This window comes from Quercus lobata, chromosome 6 (assembly GCF_001633185.2).
Source record: "Quercus lobata isolate SW786 chromosome 6, ValleyOak3.0 Primary Assembly, whole genome shotgun sequence".
NCBI classification, from domain to species: Eukaryota; Viridiplantae; Streptophyta; class Magnoliopsida; order Fagales; family Fagaceae; genus Quercus; species Quercus lobata.
Genome location: NC_044909.1, coordinates 20355301 through 20374985, shown reverse-complemented (window position 1 = coordinate 20374985; position 19685 = coordinate 20355301). Strand labels below are relative to the sequence as shown.

General features: G+C 35.9%; 2 protein-coding genes across 2 annotated transcripts; one reads left to right on the top strand and one right to left on the bottom strand.

Moving 5' to 3' along the window:
* Window positions 1-2366: 2366 nt before the first annotated feature.
* LOC115995495 (deubiquitinase OTUD6B-like) lies at window positions 2367-5396 on the top strand. Its single transcript, XM_031120082.1, has 5 exons — window positions 2367-3170; window positions 3596-3717; window positions 3822-3862; window positions 3951-4049; window positions 4931-5396. Exons 1-5 carry the CDS (start codon window positions 2597-2599, stop codon window positions 5100-5102), a joined length of 1008 nt encoding a protein of 335 aa, XP_030975942.1. The 5' UTR covers window positions 2367-2596; the 3' UTR covers window positions 5103-5396.
* An 11024-nt stretch (window positions 5397-16420) lies between these two features.
* On the bottom strand, window positions 16421-19585 carry LOC115995494 (cytochrome P450 714C2-like). The gene is made up of 3 exons (XM_031120081.1): window positions 19335-19585; window positions 18728-19082; window positions 16421-17028 (listed from the first exon to the last, which is right to left on the bottom strand). Exons 1-3 carry the CDS (start codon window positions 19577-19579, stop codon window positions 16603-16605), a joined length of 1026 nt encoding a protein of 341 aa, XP_030975941.1. The 5' UTR covers window positions 19580-19585; the 3' UTR covers window positions 16421-16602.
* Between the last annotated feature and the right edge of the window lie 100 nt (window positions 19586-19685).

Sequence of the window (19685 nt, the reverse complement as noted above, 5' to 3'; positions counted from 1 at the left end):
AGAAGGGTAAAAATGGTATAGGACTGAAACTAGGAAGAAAGATCTAAAATATCCAGGGAAAGCTGCCCTTGCTGCCATTCAATGCTCTGAACCTGACAGAGCCGCATTCTTTGGCTTTTACCACCACCCCCAACGACTTTGAATATGGGCTGATGGGACAAGTATCAAACTTGGAAAGGTTGACTCTATACGTGGACGAAGGACAATGAATGCAGGCAAATATAAAAGGAAAAACAAGTAACCTAAAGAAGGGGTTGGAAAAAATGGCCAAAATCCAGAGCCTCCCAGCCCACCTCCAGGAGAAAGACTCCAAGGGTGAAGGAAAACTTAAACTTGTACGAACACCGCGAAAAACCCACCGCCTGTCGATCAAGGCCTAGCCTTCCAAACCCACGCTCTACAAATGATATTGTTAGGAGCCTTTTCACGTGCGAACCCGACACTGTTACGGTCCGCTACGAATCGCGTCCTTACAATATTTAAAAACCTCCTCTCTACTTATTTTATCATGAATTGAGAAACATTTTTTTTTGACTTATAAGTTAAAACTTACCTAAAAGAAATTAACCGAATTTGAAAAGACAAAAAAATGAAATACATTAATCGCGTTTCATAATTTATCCAAAGACAACCGGGAGAGAGGGGGTGGGAGGGGGACAATTAACATTTTGGACCTTTTGGTCTCTAACATTTATACTATGTGTCAATTTGGTTCATAATGTTTTAATTGTGTAATTTTAGTTCCTAACCTTTTAGTATTGTATCAAAATAGTCCATATTGCTAAATGATGGGTGCTAAGTGACTAATAACCAATATACAAAATTATTCTTATGTCAATTAATGTTTTTATCTTCTTCTTAATAAAAGTTACACGTTCTTAAAAAGACAAAGAAAAAAAAAAAAAAAAGAAGAAAAAAGGGATTTTGAGTTCCCAATTTTGACTCACCTACTTGCACAGGAGATGAACATAAATTGTTTTTTTAGTTTAAACCACCTGGCAATAGCATCTTAAATGGCCTAAAAATAAAATTTTACTTTAATCATTAATTATGTCAGTATTTTCTTTCCATCTTTAACAGCAATGACTGCTTTAACATAACACCAAATTTTTTTTTTTTAGAAACAACACCAAAAGTAAAAAACTAAACTGAAACCATTAAAATATTATAAATCAAATTAACAAATAGATTGTTTAGAATATGTTTATTTTGTTGAAACTGATTTTTTTTTTAATTGAAAATACTGTAGATAAAAGTAAAAGTTAGCTAAAATAGTATAATGAGATTTATGAATAGTAGCAAAAAGTGTAGTGAAACCTATAAATAATAACAAAAATAAGCTAAATACTAAAATAAGTTGACAAAATTAATTATGCCAAATGGAGGCAATGTTAGAACCAAAATAATAGTTTATAAAAAAATGACAGCAATTGAGGTAAAATCTTCGCATACTTGCCTCAGAGCACTAGCAATAGTAGTGCTAAATAGCTATATAGTTATTTTTAGCACCACTAAAACTTAAAATGTACCCTACAATAGTGAAGTCAGAGCAATATTTTTTGGCTCCACAGTTACAGTGTACAACTATTTTTGGCTGTGCAATGTAGTTGAAAGATAAGTTTTTGTTTTTATTTATTTTATGTTCACACTACTTTTTTTATTTTTTATTATTTCTCTTGCATTTTATTTTGTGTTCATACTACTTTTTCTCGCCCCATATCTTTGTGTATTGAATGAAATATTATTTTATTAATTGTATTCGAAAAAATGAAATATTATTTTATTTTTATTTATTTTATGTTCACACTACTTTTCTTATTTTTTATTATTTCTCTTACATTTTATTTTGTGTTCACACTACTTTTTCTCGTCCTATATCTTTGTGTATTGAATGAAATATTATTTTATTAATTGTATTCGAAAAAATAAAATATTATTTTATTATGTTAAATGTGAAAATAAAATTACTAACACGGGAAAATAATATAGATAAAATGACTTTTCTTGGGCTGAAAAGCTAAAAATTTGACTCTAGATGCCCTTACTTAATTTTTACTCTGCTCAAAAAGGTAAAAAGTTTATTTCCAATTCTCGAGGCAAACACGTGACCAAACTATTTTAAATTTAACTAACTTCCACGTGCAAACTCATTTTGACAAATCTACTCTCACTCACAAAATCAAAAATCCCCTCACCACAACACCATTCTCGTAATTCACATACTCTCAACAAACTCTACCTGCCCCACTTATAAAAAAAAAAGAACTCTCTCGAATCTTATAATAGAATATGCCTTAATTTCCACCAATCACATTATAACCAAATAAAAAAAAAAACCATAAAACAAAACAAAATCAGATCTTTCAATTTTTTCAAATAGACCCCACTTAACCCTTCATCTCTCTGCTTGGCCTTCTCAGAACCTCAGCTATCAAAAACTTAAAAATGCGTTCTACGTTTCCACAGCTTAATATCTATCGCTACTAAGCGAAAACACAAAGTTTTCAAATGGGTGCGTAGGTTAAGCAGGGATACACACCCCTGGTAGCGCAGGTTAGCATATACTCCAAAAAAAATTTTACGCTTTCTCTTTGTGATGCTTGGTGTACTGTGTGCTCGTCCCAAGCCTTGGATCCTTACCTCGCTTTCTTACCATTCATTCTTTCACGGCTCGGCGGCTCATCACCACCAGAACCCCAGGCGCTTCCATAACGGCGGCGTGTCGTTCAATCGGCGCCGCCACCACTCGACGGCGTGTCGTCTAGAAGGCCCGTTCGTCGGAGGCGGCGCGGCGTCGATATGGCACGCGATCACGCCGTCGTCGACTCGCTCGAGTCGCCGGAGCGGCGGCGGAGGAGGAGACATCAGCCTCAGGCTGAGGAGGAAGTCGATGCTCCGGTGTGAGAGGAGAGGGGAGGGGTCGTGGAACGTCGCGTGGGATGCACGCCCCGCGCGGTGGCTCCACAGGCCTGACTCCGCCTGGCTCCTCTTCGGCGTCTGCGCTTGCCTCAACTCGCCGCCGCTCCTCGATTCGGTGGCGGCTGAGGAGAACGCCGAGGCGGAAGAGAGAATCGGCGGCTGCGATAATAACAAGAAGGAAATGATCGACGGTTCCGCTTTGGTTGAATCGAACACGAACAACACTGTCAACAATGATTACAGAGTCACAGGTGATTTATTAAACTCCGATTTCAATCCATTTAATATAATCTAATCAGTTTTATGTTTGTAAATAATGAGTTATAAATAATTTCAAATTGTGATTTGCAATTCATAAACAAATATAATTTGTGTGTTTTGTAGTGAAAGTTATAGTAATTTTTAACAGGAGATTGAATCTAATTTTTATATTACAAACTATATTTTAGTTGTAACAAATTTTACGTGTAGTGTGTTTATAATGTATGAGAAAAAAAATAGGTTAATTAAGTAGCTATTGAACAAGCTCAGGCTTGTTTGAAAACAAAATTAACTAAGCTCGGCTCTTGTTCAGAATAAAATTAAATGAACAATCTTGAACTTTTAATAGTCGGATTTGTTTTTGGCTTGATTATATCTCTAGTTGTTACTAATTTGATGCTATTTGGTGTTGCAGGGGTTTTGGCGGATGGGCGATGCCTATTTAGAGCGATAGCACATGGGGCTTGCTTGAGAAGTGGGGTAGCAGCTCCGGATGATAATCGTCAGAGAGAACTTGCTGATGAATTAAGAGCTCAAGTATTACTATTATTCATAATAAAAGCTTTGAGCTTTCTATGGAACTTGGAAGTTGGAAAGTTCATGACATTGATTGTTTATAACCTGTAAAGTGGTTTTTGTAGGTGGTGGATGAGCTTTCAAGGAGGCGAGAGGAAACTGAATGGTAAGGCTTTTGTGATGATTGGTTGGGAGTGTGACTTTAATGGGTCGGTGTACAAAGTTTTGATTTGGTTTTTTGTTAACATGTGTAGGTTCATCGAAGGAGATTTTGATGCTTATGTGACGAGAATTCAGCAACCTTATGTTTGGGGTGGAGAGCCTGAGTTGCTGATGGCTTCTCATGTTTTGAAGTGAGTTCTAGAGTCTTTCATGAATTGTGATCATTTTACTTGGTATTTTAAAGCAATCTTCCTATAAGTATCGAACATCCAAGCCAATGAGCTGTAGCTTAATGTTGTCTCCTCTCCTTTTTTGAACAATGTGGAGGATGAGGTCATGGGTTTAAGACCTACTGATTGTGTGTGTAATGACCTATAAAAGTAAAAAAAGTATCCAACATCCAATTGCACATATGTAAATAAAAAGTTGTTACAAACCAATTTAGCAGCTTGACTTCTGATTTTGATTGCTGTGGATACGGATTTTCAGTTTGTTTTAAACACTAGATGTTCATCATGTTGCCAATTTTCCCACTGAAAAGCACGGTCACACAACCCTTGAATTTCTATCATGTGCATTTTTATGAAGTTATTCAATTTTTCTTAAGACCATATGTTATAGTTATGGTATGGGATTAAGAGTTAAATAAAATAGAAGGATGTGCTACTTTTTTTTTTCTTTGGTTGATGTAGGTGTCCAGAGCTCTTTGAGAGCCCGATTATTCTTTCAAATATGTGTAGTCCTCTTTTCCCCCACATACCAAGTAATTATAGGTCCCCCACATACCAATTAATCATAGGAAGGAAGATGACTGCAAGATGCTAGTTAAGAGTTTGAACCTAGGACCTCATGGATCTCATGAGGCTTTGGGAAAGACTAGACCAACCCCTTTGGGTTGAAGGATGTGCTACTTGATCGTCTGTGACCATGATGGAGTCTCAATGTCTCAATATGGTATCCAAATGCACCCAACATTAAAACAGAACTTTAACTTCACATTCCAAGTTCAAGTACTCCGTATCTATTAACTTATATCAAGCTCTGCATCTAATGTATTGTATTTACACTACAGGACACCAATATCAGTCTTCATGATAAATAGAACATCAGGTGCTTTGGTAAACATAGCGAAATATGGTGAAGAGTATCGAAAGGATGAAGAGAGTCCCATAAATGTGCTGTTTCATGGGTATGGTCACTATGACCTGTTGGAGTATATCTCAGAAGAAAGTTGCCAGAAATAAATGTGTAGAAGTTGGCTATAAATTCTTCATGCCTGAATCAAATAAGTCTAAACAACAATAGGAAGAGTGTACTTTTTCCACAGAGCAAATACTTCGGCTGATCAAGATACTGCCTCAAGTTCAATGGTTTGCTGCAATTATCTCAATTTAAGCACTAGGGTTGTTCAAATTTTGTAGGTTCTACAACTACTTTTTTTTTTCTTGTGATTTCAAATTTCAATATACACATCAAAATCGATGAAATAAAATTGGGGCATGCAGGTGGATTTATGGTTGTTTTATAGGTGGTATTGATTTATATTTTCTCTCACAATATTCTGGGAAATTGGATTTCTGTTATTTTGTGTATGCTGTAGGATATGTTATAGTTTGTAATCCAGTTTGCGGCACTAACTGGACATTCCTGATCCCTGCCTTGCAAAGTTGAGGTGTTATATGTCCAAAGATTTGAGCGGGCAAGGCTATTGTCGAGGATGGAGCCGCTTGCCCCAGGCTGATTTAGAACAATATTGATACATATCTCTTGAAGCACATCATGTATCCTTCATTCAACAACTTGCACTATTATTCAAAGTCACCATTAGTAGGTGTATAATATTTAGTTTGGTCTGGTGTCATATAGAACTGATCCCTATAACAGGACTAAAAGAATCAGTCAAGGTTTGCATAAATTCTTCTGGTTGCCAAGAAGATGACTGGACAAGGCTAGATTTGATCTTTCTCTACTAATGTTGAGCTTTGAAATTTGAAATCATAGTGTTGGAAAATCAATGCCTTTCTTCAAAGCCGCATTACGTTCTTTTGGACTTTTAGCCACTTTATTACTAAGATTATTTTCCCGGAAACTTCTTACGTTTGGTCCAAACTTGGATTAGACCTTTTCTTTGCTATCAGTCTTTATTTTTGTCAACTCAAATATGTCATATCCCCCACAAAAAAAGAAAAAAAAGAAAAAAAAAATGTCATGTATAGTATTTCTCTTTCTTAAGAGAAGAATATAAATAGATGAAACTTCTGATATACTAATTTTGGTTTCAGGTTGAAGTTTCTAAGTCAATGTTAAATTTTACGGCGTTGTGTTTAGTTAACAAAAGATTACTTCCTAAATTAAAGTGAGAAAAGAAAAAGTTAAAGGGTGCACGGGAGTCGCACTTTAGATGGAGATTTTTGTTCGTGAGCATCTTTTGGCATATTCTTTCTATTGATATTATTTGAGTTAAATTCCAGATAACTATCTTGAGGTTTGAGGTAATACCAAATACATTCAAGACAATTAAAAAACAACCATTTTAGTCCTTAAACACAAACACTATTATCATGCCGTTTGTTCACTGCACCTAAAACAAAAGCTGCACAGCTTTTTTTCCATTTCCAGGAATGAATGTTTAGAAAGATACCCCACACTCATTTGTTCCTGCCCACCTAAATGCATTTTGCAAATTTTTTTAATGTTTATCCTTTCATTTCCATAAAGATCAAGTTCTTTACATACCAAAAACTACAACTTAGAGAGAGAAAAAAAAAAAAAAATCCAAGTTTTCATGCCAGAAGAGTCGAAATCACCAAGCAAAAGAGCCAAGTTGCTAAAAGAAGAACCTACAAAAGAAACCAGAACAAAAACTAAATCAATTATTTTTGAAGTAATTAATACTTCTTCCATTACAAGAAGTTTAGTTATATTTTGATATCAAGAACTAATTTGTACCTTTCTTTAGATTAAAACTTGAACAGAAGCCCTATTTTTCTTTGCTTAGTCTCTTTTTTTTTTTTTTTTTTTTTTTTTGAGTGAGAGTTGAAATTCTAACTCTGATGAAGTCTAAAAAGAGCCATTGAACCAACTGATTTGGGTTATTTTCTTCCAGTTTATATTAAGAGCCCTTTGTTGCTTTTGGGAAGAGCAAAAATGATGAAAACTTGTTGGACTCAAATGAGAGGATATTGGCCTGGCCGGAACAGATGGTGTGGGGTACATTTTCTGAACTTGTTGCCTTGGAAATGAAAAAAAAAAAAAAAAAAAGCTGTGCAAATTTTGTTTTGTGTAGTGAACAAACGGCTTGTAACGACACTTGTCTTCTAGGACTAAAATGATTGCTTTTTAATTATCTTGAATGTGTTTGATATTACCCCAGACCTCAGGGCAGTTATCTAGAATTTACCTTATTATTTATTATTTATTTTAGTTTTTTATTTTTATTTTTAAATTTCTGAATAAACTATTTAACTATTGGCTGGGTACATTCTTGTTTGCGAGGTATCTATTGGCTTAATTCCTATCCAGATACAGACAATGTTTTAAAATTTAAAATTCTTTGCCGTGTATGGGTAAAGGATTTAAATTTCTAATTTTCTGTCAAATAAAATTCGTTTTTTGGGTTGTATCATAGGAAGGCATTCAAAATTTCATCAGAAAATTTTAGCTAGAAAGTGAGGAGTAAAATTTATTGGTTCAAATTCCACTTTCACGCGTGTAAATGTTATTTTCAAACTAATAAAAGTTTATTTATAAATCGATTTGGAGGAAAATTCCTCCAATTCAACGTGGGGAATTGATAAAATTATCTTAGTGTACTTTTAGTCATATGACCTATTTAACGAGTTATGTGATTTTTTAAAATAATACATGTTGATATTTTTATGAGTTATCATGTTGGTTCCTCCAACTTGGTTTGGAATTTAGAGAAAAACTACACTCGGTATGTATTATATAAAATTTTATACAAGTCACGCGATTCATTAAATTGATCATGTAATTAAAAATATATATATGAATAGTCTTATTAATCGGTACATTGTCCTCTATCATCCATATGTATTATATAAAATTTTATACAGATCACGCTCCATTAAATTGGTCATGTAACTAAAAATATACTTGAATAGTCTTATTAATCGCAAGGTTGTAGGTTGGAAGAATTTTCTTCTAAATGATTTGGAGGTAGAACTTTTTCTTTGTACATTTTAGGGGGTTAACACAAATTGGCTAGCACGCCACGCCAGAACAACCTGTGAGACACGTTGGAGACGTGAACTTCCTCAGTCGTCCATGCCTAGCTAATGCCTAAAGACTTTAGAATTCGAAGTAAATTAAGGTCTACTGCCGTACAAAACAATATGTGTTGTGGCGTGAATTCCATTCAATTTCTTTCGAAGGATTATCTAATTCAAGGACTATTAAGATGCCAACTCAATCATAGCACAGGAATAATAATTGTAGGGTGGTAGGTGAACCGAGATACGACATAGACATTATCGGTCAAGATTCAAGAAGTATCCTATTGTTCAGCAGAAAATAAAGAAAAAGAAAAAGAAAAAGAAAAAATGTCGGCAGGGGAAAAAAAAAAGAATAGAGGCTTGGGTCAATTCCTATAACATCCCATAAAGTTTCAATTATTTGTTATAAAATCGTGAGGTTTTCAAATACATCAAATTCACCATTGTGAATAGCTTCAATTAGTTGCTTTGGAAAAAAAAAATCACATTAACTTTGCATGATTAGTGGCTATAATCAATTAGTGGGTTTTCTTAATGTGGTTATGTGAGTTTTTTTGTTCATAAGAGCTAATTTAGTCTTAGGGGTCAAATTGGCAGATCCAGAAACCCCAGGGAGTTATAAGGTAGAATTGAAATCTTAGGGGATGTTTTTGCAATTGACCCAAAACTTGAGGGGTGATTTTGCATTTTGATCTTATTCTCCATCCCAATTTTGTTAGGCTTGTTTAGAAAATTCAACTTTTTAAAGGAACATCATCATTATATAAAAAATGTATAAGTTTCCAAAACTAACATTCTTAATTCAAACTTTAAAGAAGGAGGGGTATTCAATTTTTAAATCAAGTAATGGGTAATGGAAGAAATTTATCTGTTGTTGAATTTTCAAAAAGGACTTCATTTTGAAATATGGGCCTATCAATTCGGGATGGAGGGATTAGTTGAATATAATAATTTTACAAGGCTCTCGGTTAGGCACAAGAAAAATATAATTAGCTTTATCTTTTATCAAACAATTTTGTACCAATTTATTTACAAAAAAAAAAAAAATTCAATAATTTGTATAATTTTCCATAAATTTCTTATAGTACCTATATCTATGCACAAACAATGTTCTATACATCACAAAATTCAAGAAATTGAACATACTGCACAAACTCATTCCAATGACAGAGTTCTAACTATTGGATATGTTGATTGTCAAACCTAGCCCGACCTGACCTATTTGTGGAGGGATGACGACTTCGAGGTTTAGAGTTATCGAGTTGATGGTCCCTCTCAATGTGTGAGAATTTATCACTTGCACTACTTGTACTCATGGTGTTATACCGGTGTGCTGGAACTATGTAGAGCGTATGGAGGTGTCATTAATAATCATAAAGATTGCTTAAGGTATAATTGGTCACTCCATTTTCAAGTTCTAGTTGGAGGGTAAGATTATGGGTAGAGAACTATTAGGTATGTGTATAACTTACCAATAATAATAATAAAAAAAAAAGATGATTAGTCACTTGAATTTGAAGCTAGTTTTTCCAATGTCTAGTTCCTCCAATCTACACTAGGTCAAGTAGTGTCTCGAACCAAAAACATAGATTTGAGTGTTCAGTTACAAGTGAAAAAAGTGTTAGGCACCCCACATTATTTGTCCATAGTGGCGACACCACGTTATGCTCAGGGTGTTTTCAGGAACACCTTGACTTGAAAAAAAAATTTATAATATAATAATTAAATTTTATTTATTTATTTACCCTTAAAAAAAAATTAGGAACACCCTCAAATTAAAAAAAAAAAAAAATTTTTGTTCAAAAAAAAAAAAGAACCAAAAAAAAAAAAATTGAAAAAAAAAAAACAAAAGCCCACCAAGCCAAGCCCACAAGCCCAACAGAGCAAACCCACGGATTCTCAAAAAAAAAAAAAAAAAAAAACCAAACCCCAATACAGAGCAAATCACTAAATCAGAAACCTCAAATCACTAAATCAGAAATCACGTTAAAGCAAACCTCAAAACAGAGCAATGCCTCCCCTCATCAGAGATCGATCCAGAGCACATCGTCGCCCCTCATCGGAAATCGGTCGTCAGTGACGATCACTGCCTCAGCTTCAGCCTTCAGCTTCCCTACTTTAGTGCTCCCTCAAGGTATTTCTCTCTCTTTTTCTCTCTGACTCTCTCTTAGTGTCTCTCTCTCTTTCTCTCTCTCTCTCTCTCTCTCTCTCTCTCTCTATTAATATTTACCTTGTTTTTGGCTTTATCCAGTGTTGGTGTAGGTGAGATTATTAATTGTCTTTTAGTATTGGTGTTGGTGTCTTTTTGTGAGATACAAGCAATTGGCCTTATTTGATTTACTATGTGTTAGTACTAGTGCAAGTGTGCAAATAATAATTAATAAATATGGCTGTGTGCTGTGTACTAGTTTTTTTTTTGCTAGGTAATTATGGGGGATAAAACCCCGAGCTCATAGATACACATGGTACCGAGTACCACCAGGCTACAAGGTCCAGTGGTGTGCTGTGTGCTAGTTGATTACTTCAACTAATGGTTATAAAATATGTAATAAATCACTCTTTTTTAGACTTGGACTTTAGCTATACGGTCTATATATTTTTTGTGCTGCACAATTTATTGAATTTTTTTTTTTTTTGTTAAGTAATAGTGTGATATTCCAAGTATCAAACAACCATAGTAATTAGTTGAACTAATTAATTTTGTTTGTTTGGAATATTAATTAACCAATAATTAATTGGGGAAAGCAACTAATAAACAATAATTAATAATTTAATTAACCAATACATTATAAAAGACAAACAAATTAAATTATGTTAGGCTAAACAACAATTAATAATTTTATAATTAATGAAACAACAATATAACAAATTATAGTTTATAAAAGACAAACAAATTAATGAAACAACTAAACAACAATACATTTGGAAAAAATTCCTGAAGCCGTTACTGGAAAAAACTATGCTTCTTAAGGAGCACCCTGAAAAAAATTCCTAGAGTTGTCACTGTTTGTCCGTATACCTAATTTTGGTTATAGCTAATAAAGTGCAATGCAGTCTAAACAAAACACATGCCTAGTTATAGGGGCATATGTCTGTCATACGTGCATCAAGATTGGTAAATGGCATAAGATATCAATATAATTCAACCGTTGAAAAAGGAAACCTGTTAAAGATATATTAGCCCATTAGTATAGGCCCAAACCTAATTCTACTTTGTGTGCAAGCCAAGTCTCCTACTTGTACTAGAAGTCTATTAGTCTAGGGTTTAGTCTACTATATATACACATGTTATGATTCATTGTAACACAGGATTTGTACTACACTTTAATATATTATTGATGTAGCCCTTTAGGGTTTCCTCCGTGGATGTAGGCCGTTAGGCTGAACCACGTAACTCCCGTGTGTTACTGTGTTCTATACTTTATACTTTCGCTTCCGCATCTATATTAGTATATTCAATATGGTGTATCAATCCTAATATTTAACATGGTATCAGAGCCACCTTTTTGTGGCCATGATTTTCTGTCCTTACGGTATATTTAAGAGCAATCTTTGTCTTCCTCGGTGTTTTTCTTTGCTGCGTTCATCTTCTTTGGCTTCCTACTACTGCCGTCAAAACTCTCCAGTATAGTCAAGCCACTGTTGGAAGTCGCATCAACACTACAAGACCATTGTCTTCCTCAAACTACTGTCACAGAGCCAAACTTCATTCAAGGGATCTTCTCAACCTTATCAAATCTCAAGATTTCATCAAGTTTCCATTTTGAGTTTGAGAGGGGGTGTTAAAGATATATTAGCCCATTAGTAGTATGTGGGCTTTAGGCCCACCTTGTTTACTTGTATAGCACACTTACTTGTACTGCACACTCTGCCTCCTATATAAAGGTACTTATGTATATTCTATTACTTGAGAAATACAATACAATCATTTAGTATTTCTAACATGGTATCAAAGCCATTGCTCTAATTTTCTTGTGTCTTGCAGTTTTGTCTTCGTTGGTATTTTCCGCTGCCTTGACTTCATTGGTCAGTAAACCTTTTTCCTTGCCCTCTCCTAACTGTTCCATCGTCGTCAGAGGTGCAAAGGTTGAATCTTCACCGTCAGAAGCTCGATCACCGCCACCAAGATCACTGCTTCTGTCGGATCTTCCACATCGGATCTCCGATTAAGACATAAGACCTATCATTGGGTAGATCTTCAACCGCTCTACACAAAGCCGTCGGAATCACCACCAGCTGACCATTCACGCGCCCCCATGCGCCGGTCAAAGATTCCGCAGCTTGTCCACGCGCCTCACGCCCCACCAGTGTTGCTCCGATCAACTCATCGCTGCCTTCATCGGAATTGTCTTTCTCCGATCTACATAACCGGAGAAAAATCGGCCTGATCGGAATCCCACGCGTTTTCACTCACCGACCAAATTTCCGGCGAGATTGACTCACGGGCCTCACGCGCCGCTGTGCTCCTGCTGACGTCATCATCCACGTCAGCCCTAGCTAAGGTCTTTAGCTTACGTCATCCTGCTGACGTCATCATAGTGGTTGACCGTTTACTGTTGACTTTGACTTTGACCGTTGACTTTTCTCAGGGTTGACTTTTTGCAGTCCAGGTGCTTCTTACCCAGTTTTTCGCGTAGATTTCATTTTTGTAGTCCATTTATGCATATTTTGCTTCTAAATGAAAAATAAGGACAGGTCTTCTTCTTGTTGCAATAATCGTCGCCGACAATCCAGCAAACGTTTTTGCGATTTTTGCAAACGTTTTGGCCATAATATTGAGATTTGCTATCATCGCAACAAATCAGCTGTGTCAATTTCCGCTGCTACTGTTGCTAACACTGAGAGTGTCCAACCAATGGCTCCCATCTCTGCACAATCTAAGTCTTCAGGACGCACTTTCACCATGTTCACAGATGACCTTAAAAATATCATCGCCAATGTCATTCGTATGGTTGGTAATGCATCTTATTCCTCTTCTCTCTTAGCTTTATCTGGTATGTCTTCTTCCTCTTGGCTTATAGATTCTGCTTATTGCAATCACATGACTCCTCACTCGTCCTTATTTTCTGAACTTAAACCTGCACCACACCCTCTTAATATTCACACAGCAAATGGTTCCACTATGTCTGGTCATAATATAGGTTCCGTTTCGACCTCCAATCTCTCGGTTCCTAGTGTCTTTAATGTTCCTGACCTTTCTTACAATTTATTTTCTGTGGGACAATTAGTTGAGTTAGGTTATCGCATTATCTTTGATTATTCTGGGTGTATTGTGCAGGATCCAAGGACGGGACAGGAGCTTGGGACCGGTCCTAGAGTTGGGCGTATGTTTCCCGTGGACAACCTTCGTCTTCCACTTGTTGCTCCTGTTTCAATTGTTGCAGCTACTGCAGTTTCTTCTATTCCTTCCCTTGCACTTTGGCATGCTCGACTTGGTCATGCATCTTCCTCTCGAGTTCAACAATTGGCTTCTAGAGGTTTGTTAGGTTCAGTGTCTACAAAAAATTTTGATTGTGTTTCATGTCAGTTAGGAAAACAACCAGCTTTGCCTTTCAATACTAGTGAATCAATATCCACTGATATCTTTGATCTTATTCATTCTGATGTTTGGGGGCCTTCCTCTGTCTCTAGTATTGGTGGATCTCGATATTTTGTTGTCTTTGTTGATGATTACTCTCGCTATAGCTGGATTTTTAATATGAAACATCGTTCTGAGTTATTGCAAGTATATTCTAATTTTACAAAAATGGTTAAAACTCAATTTTCCAAACGTATCAAAATTTTTCGATCTGATAATGCTCTTGAGTACACTCAATATGCTTTCCAAGCTGTTTTGCATTCCTATGGCACTGTTCATCAACTAACTTGTCCAGGTACCTCTCAGCAAAATGGTAGAGCCGAACGAAAACTTCGTCATATTCTTGACATTGTTCGTACTCTTCTTCTCTCTGCCAAAGTTCCTGCTCCTTTTTGGGGTGAAGCTGCCTTTCATGCTATTAATCGCATTCCAAGTCCTGTTATTCAAAATCAAACTCCATATGAGCGCCTTTTTGGGTCACCTCCAGACTATCACCACCTTCGCTCCTTCGGTTCTGCTTGTTTCGTTCTTCTTCAGCCACATGAGCATAACAAACTTGAGCCTCGGTCAAGGCTTTGTTGTTTTCTTGGCTACGGCGAAACTCAAAAGGGGTATCGGTGTTATGATCCTATCTCTCATCGTCTTCGTATCTCCCACAATGTTGTCTTTTGGGAACATCAATCCTTTATCGAGCTTTCTCACTTCTGTGCCTCCCTATCTTCCTCCTCTGTTTTAGATCTTTTTCCAGATGAGGCACATATTCCTTCTGTAACTGCTCCTGATCCTCCTGTAGTTGCTCCTGATCCTGCTATAGACTTTTTTGTCCAATCACCAGATACCTTTGATCCCTTTCCTAGTTCACCTTTTAATGAACAGGTGGAAGATGCACAGGTTGAAGACAAGCTACCCAACCCTGAGCTTAGGTCCCCTGCTCCTGCTTCGCCTGAAGATCTTGTACAAGAAATTCCACCTTGTCACTCAACTCGGGTAAGATCCATTCCTACACATTTATTTGATTATCATTGTTACACTGCTCTTGCTACACTACATGAGCCTCACACCTATCGTGAGGCTTCCACTGACCCTTTGTGGCAGATTGCAATGAAAGAGGAACTTGATGCATTATCTAAAAATCATACTTGGGATTTGGTGACTCTCCCCCCTGGGAAATCTGTGGTTAGTTGTAAGTGGATCTACAAGATTAAGACTCGCTCTGATGGGTCCATTGAGCGCTACAAAGCTCGTCTTGTTGCAAAAGGTTTTACACAGGAGTATGGGATTGATTATGAAGAGACTTTTGCTCCGGTTGCTCGTATCTCATTTGTTCAAGCTCTCTTAACTGTTGTTGCTGCCAGAAAATGGGACCTTTTTCAGATGGATGTCAAAAATGCATTCCTTAATGGAGATTTAAGTGAAGAAGTTTATATGCAACCTCCTCCTGGTCTCTCTGTTGAATCAAATAAGGTTTGTTACCTTCGGCGTGCTTTTTATGGCCTTAAACAAGCTCCACGAGCTTGGTTTGCCAAATTCAGTTTTACCATCTCTCGCTTAGGTTACATGGCCAGTCATTATGATTCTGCCTTATTTCTTCGTCGCATTGACAAATGCACTATTTTACTTCTCCTATATGTGGATGATATGATCATAACTGGTGATGACCTTAGTGGCATTCAAGAACTCAAGGGTTTTCTCTGTCAGCAGTTTGAGATGAAAGATCTTGGACATCTCAGCTACTTCTTGGGTCTTGAAATCACTCATTCTACAGATGGACTTTATATTACTCAAGTCAAGTATGCTTCTGAACTCTTGTCTCGAGCTGGACTCACTAATAGCAAGACTGTTGACACTCCAGTTGAGCTGAATGCGCATCTGACTCCGTCAGGGGGGAAACAGTTGTCTAATCCCTCTCTTTACAGACGCTTGGTTGGCAACCTAGTCTATCTCACTGTCACTTGTCCAGACATTTCCTATGCTGTTCACCATGTAAGTTAGTATCTGTCTGCTCCACGATCGACTCACTATGCTGCTGTTATGTGCATACTTCGATACCTAAAGGGCACTCTCTTCCATGGTCTTTTCTACTTTGCTCAGTCTCCTCTTGTTTTCCGTGCATTTTCTGATACTAATTGGGCAGCAGATTCCACTGATCGTAGGTCCACCACTGGCTATTACTTTCTTTTTGGTTCTTCTCTGATTTCTTGGCGAAGTAAGAAACAAACTCATGTGGCCCGCTCCAGTACTGAAGCAGAATATCGTGCCCTTGCTGATACCACATTTGAGCTCCTTTGGCTACGGTGGCTTCTCAAAGACTTAGGTGTATCCACATTCTCTGCTACTCCTCTTTATTGTGACAACCAGAGTGCCATTCATATTGCTCACAATGATGTCTTCCATGAACGGACTAAACACATCGAGATCGATTGTCATTTTATCCGTTATTATCTTGTCCATGGTGCTCTCAAGCTGATCTCAGTTTCTTCTAAAGATCAACTTACAGATATCTTCACCAAGTCACATCCTAAGGGACGTCTTCGCACTTTGGTTGACAACCTCAAGTTGGTCTCACATCCACCTTGAGTTTGAGGGGGGCTGTTAACGTGTATTAGGGTATGTGGGCTTCAGGCCCACCTTGTTTACTTGTATAGCACATTTACTTGTATTGTACACTCTGCCTCCTATATAAAGACACTTATGTATATTTTATTACTTGAGAAATACAATACAATCATTCAGTATTTCTAACAGAACCAAAACAAAAACTGCTGTTGCAATAAGAAATGGGTCTTGTCACAAGATACCATGTAGGGCCTAGTGCTTCTATATGTTCATTGATCTTGTAATAATCCAAGTTTAAGCACCAATTAACAAAACTTTCTGCAATACCAACTATAGTAGTAGTACTATATAATATAATAGTAATTGGCTCATTGTTCACAGCTTCTTAATAAGGAGATTGACACCATCTTCAGGCTCTATAATCAACTTCAATGCCGGGGAGTGCCTGTATTTGGGTGACAAGGAAAAGGAGAAGTTGGACACAATCAAAGCAAGAAGAATTTTGAGCTCTACCATGGCAAAGTTTTGCCCTAAACAGGTACGAGGACCGACCCCAAATGGCATGTACACGTAAGGGAGCTTGCATGCACCATTGACTCCATTGGCAAACCTTTCGGGTTTAAAGATGTTGGCATCAGGTCCCCAAAGATCAGGGTCTTGGTGTAAGGATACCATCAAGGTCCACACATTTACACCTTTAGGTACGTTTATGTCTCCAAATTTCATGTCTTGAAATGCCTCCCTGGACACTATTGGCACTGGAGGATAAAGGCGCAATGATTCGTGAATTACCATGGTCAACTGTCAAATCCATTAAACCAAGCAAAGATTGGTCAGTAGGTGACACAATGGTGGGTGGCTGATCTAACCCAAATCATTATATAGGTCAGTTAGGTAACGTTCTTCTTAATAACATTGTTTGTATTTTTTGAAAATACTTGTAATATTGTTTAAATACTAAAAATTATTGTTTGAATAATGGTAACAAACGAGTTCTATAATTTTCTCTTACCCCAAAATCAATTGGTGATGAGAAAAACACGCTAAAATCTTTTATGTTATTGAACATCATGCAACGCAGACCTATTTTTAGAGTAGTTGTAGGGAGTTAAATTGTGATCCCCTAACATAACAAAATTAAAAAATTCAGTGAACATCTTTTTTCTTCAATGAATATTAAAAAAGTTGAGGCCTTTAATAAATTACCCATGATTTTCATTAGCTTCACCTAAACTTTATAAAAAGGAGGGGAAAATTTTATAATGACTTGGGTACCAACGGAAGTTTGCATGGGTGTCTAGTTAGGTTTTGGAGTAATTTTTTAATCCAACCGGACCTTAATAAGTTAGAGAAATCTCCAACTCAACTTTACCCTGGTAACTTTAAAAATTCCCCAAGATAAGCTCATTTCTTGGATTGGGTTGTGTTGGGCGGTGTTAGGTTTGGGTTATTTTGTCAAGCCCAATAAAAAAATGGATTTGTTTTAGAAGGGAAAAAACAAAGATTCATTCAACTATTTAAGTTCATTATTTAATAAGTAATTATAATTTACAAAATTGAGTCTAATTAATATTCCATTTTCATCAAATTTAAGTCTAGGAAAACCTAAACTAACAAATTTAAACTAAATCCCAAACTATAAAATAAGCCAAACTAAAACTTTAAAATACATATATTTTTTAAGCTATTAATAGCTTGGGTTTGATTGGGTTACTTAAGTTGAAAATTTTGTCAACCCAAATCCTACCCAAACCAAGTTTCAAAATTAATTTAGAACCCAACATAATCCACATTGATCCTCGAAAAACCGATTTGAGACATTGGATTGGATTGTGTGGGGTTGATAGTTTGAATGCACAAGTGCTGGATAGAATTTAGAATTCTCCATTTTAGGTATGTATCAAATGATTATGGTAATGAACATGGCAATCTAGGCAATAAATCTTATTGGCATCCTATGTCACCAATTGCACTTATATGCTAGATACCAATTTAACACACAAGTTTAAATTGTTAGCTTTGATAATATCTTTTGCTATCAAATAAGGGACCTAAGTTTGAATTTTGTCTATATAAAAAATCAATTAATGTTTTGAAGTAATGATAAATGATGAATTATCATGGAGCATGCATGACAAAAAATTATATAATACTTTTTTTTTTTTGGTTACCTTTTAAATCTTAGAGTTTTTGGTATCTCTCAATTAAGCCATTTAATTTTAAAACGTTTTGTTTAAACCTTAAAGTTTTAAAAATATATCATTTAAACCTTGTAGTTTCATATGGTTTTATATAAACCTTTTTGGATAAATTTATTTTAAATCTCGGTGTTTGAAATAAATTTCATTTAAACCAATTAGCAGTCATGTTTTAATGGTAAAAAAAAAAACAAAGAGCGGCATAATATTTAAATGAAACATTTTAAAATTTTAAGGTTAAAATGAAATATATGAAAAACTTACTCATTATTTTTTTTCTTTCTGAAATATATAATACTCACCGTCTTCATCTTGCGAACCATGTCAGCATTAGGCATTTGATCAGCACAAATTTCGAGAACCTCAGAACGAACTCTTTGTTGCCACTCTGGATTTGAGGCCAACAACATCAAGGTCCATGTTGCAGACACTGCAGTTGTCTCATACCCTGCTAAGTATATGTTCTTGCAATTGTCAACAATGAATCTGTCAGTCTCATCTTGACCAAAATCACTATTGGTTGCACCTTCAATTATCATTTGCAGCAAATTATTCTGTGATGCTCCCTCCTTTCTTTCCTTCACTACCTTCATAATCAAAGAGCGGACCTCTTTTTGTAGCCTCCATGTTTCCCTATTGTTCTTAGTTGGAAGATATCTGAAAATTGTGACATGCAATCACTCTTTGTTTGATAATTTGTTTTTTTAGATACGATAGAATTTCAATATGTTAAGATACCAATCGATTTATTATATAAGTGTGGTTTAAAACCTATATTTGAGATTTTTTATTCAAAGACAAGAAATTTTACTGAAACCCACATTTGTCTAATTATTGGTAAGGTAATAATAATGACAATAAAAATTCTTATGTAGTACCCAAAAAAAAAAAAAAAAAAAAAAATCAAACCTTATTACTGGAATGCCACTTAAAAAAACTTTTTTTGACATTTGCTCTTGAAGTTCTCTAAGCTTTAAAAATATCTCTTCCCCTTCGGAGTAATTGCTGCCAAAACAAGCTCTTGAGATCACATCTCCAGAAAAGCTTCTCATGTATTCATCAACGTGAACATCTGCAACTCCACTCTCACTCTCAATCAGATTAGTCCATGAGTTCACTAGTGTAATTGAGGACTCCACCATTAAGTTCATCATATCCTACAAATTGCACCAGTATCCAATCACTAAAGGCATTTTTACTAATCAGAAAGCTGGGATTAGAAGGACTATTATTAAGACAACATGTATGAACAAAACTTAT

What these genes read in the sequence shown, in the direction of transcription:
- LOC115995495 (XM_031120082.1), top strand. Translation starts at nt 2,597, where the DNA reads ATGCTTGGTGTACTGTGTGCTCGTCCCAAGCCTTGGATCCTTACCTCG. An exon ending in CAATGATTACAGAGTCACAG is followed by an intron (nt 3,171 to 3,595) that starts GTGATTTATTAA and finishes TTGGTGTTGCAG; the next exon opens with GGGTTTTGGCGGATGGGCGA. An exon ending in ATGGCTTCTCATGTTTTGAA is followed by an intron (nt 4,050 to 4,930) that starts GTGAGTTCTAGA and finishes TTTACACTACAG; the next exon opens with GACACCAATATCAGTCTTCA.
- LOC115995494 (XM_031120081.1), bottom strand. Translation starts at nt 19,579, where the DNA reads ATGATGAACTTAATGGTGGAGTCCTCAATTACACTAGTGAACTCATGG. An exon ending in AGTGGCATTCCAGTAATAAG is followed by an intron (nt 19,083 to 19,334) that starts GTTTGATTTTTT and finishes CACAATTTTCAG; the next exon opens with ATATCTTCCAACTAAGAACA. An exon ending in TGGTTCGCAAGATGAAGACG is followed by an intron (nt 17,029 to 18,727) that starts GTGAGTATTATA and finishes TGGATTTGACAG; the next exon opens with TTGACCATGGTAATTCACGA.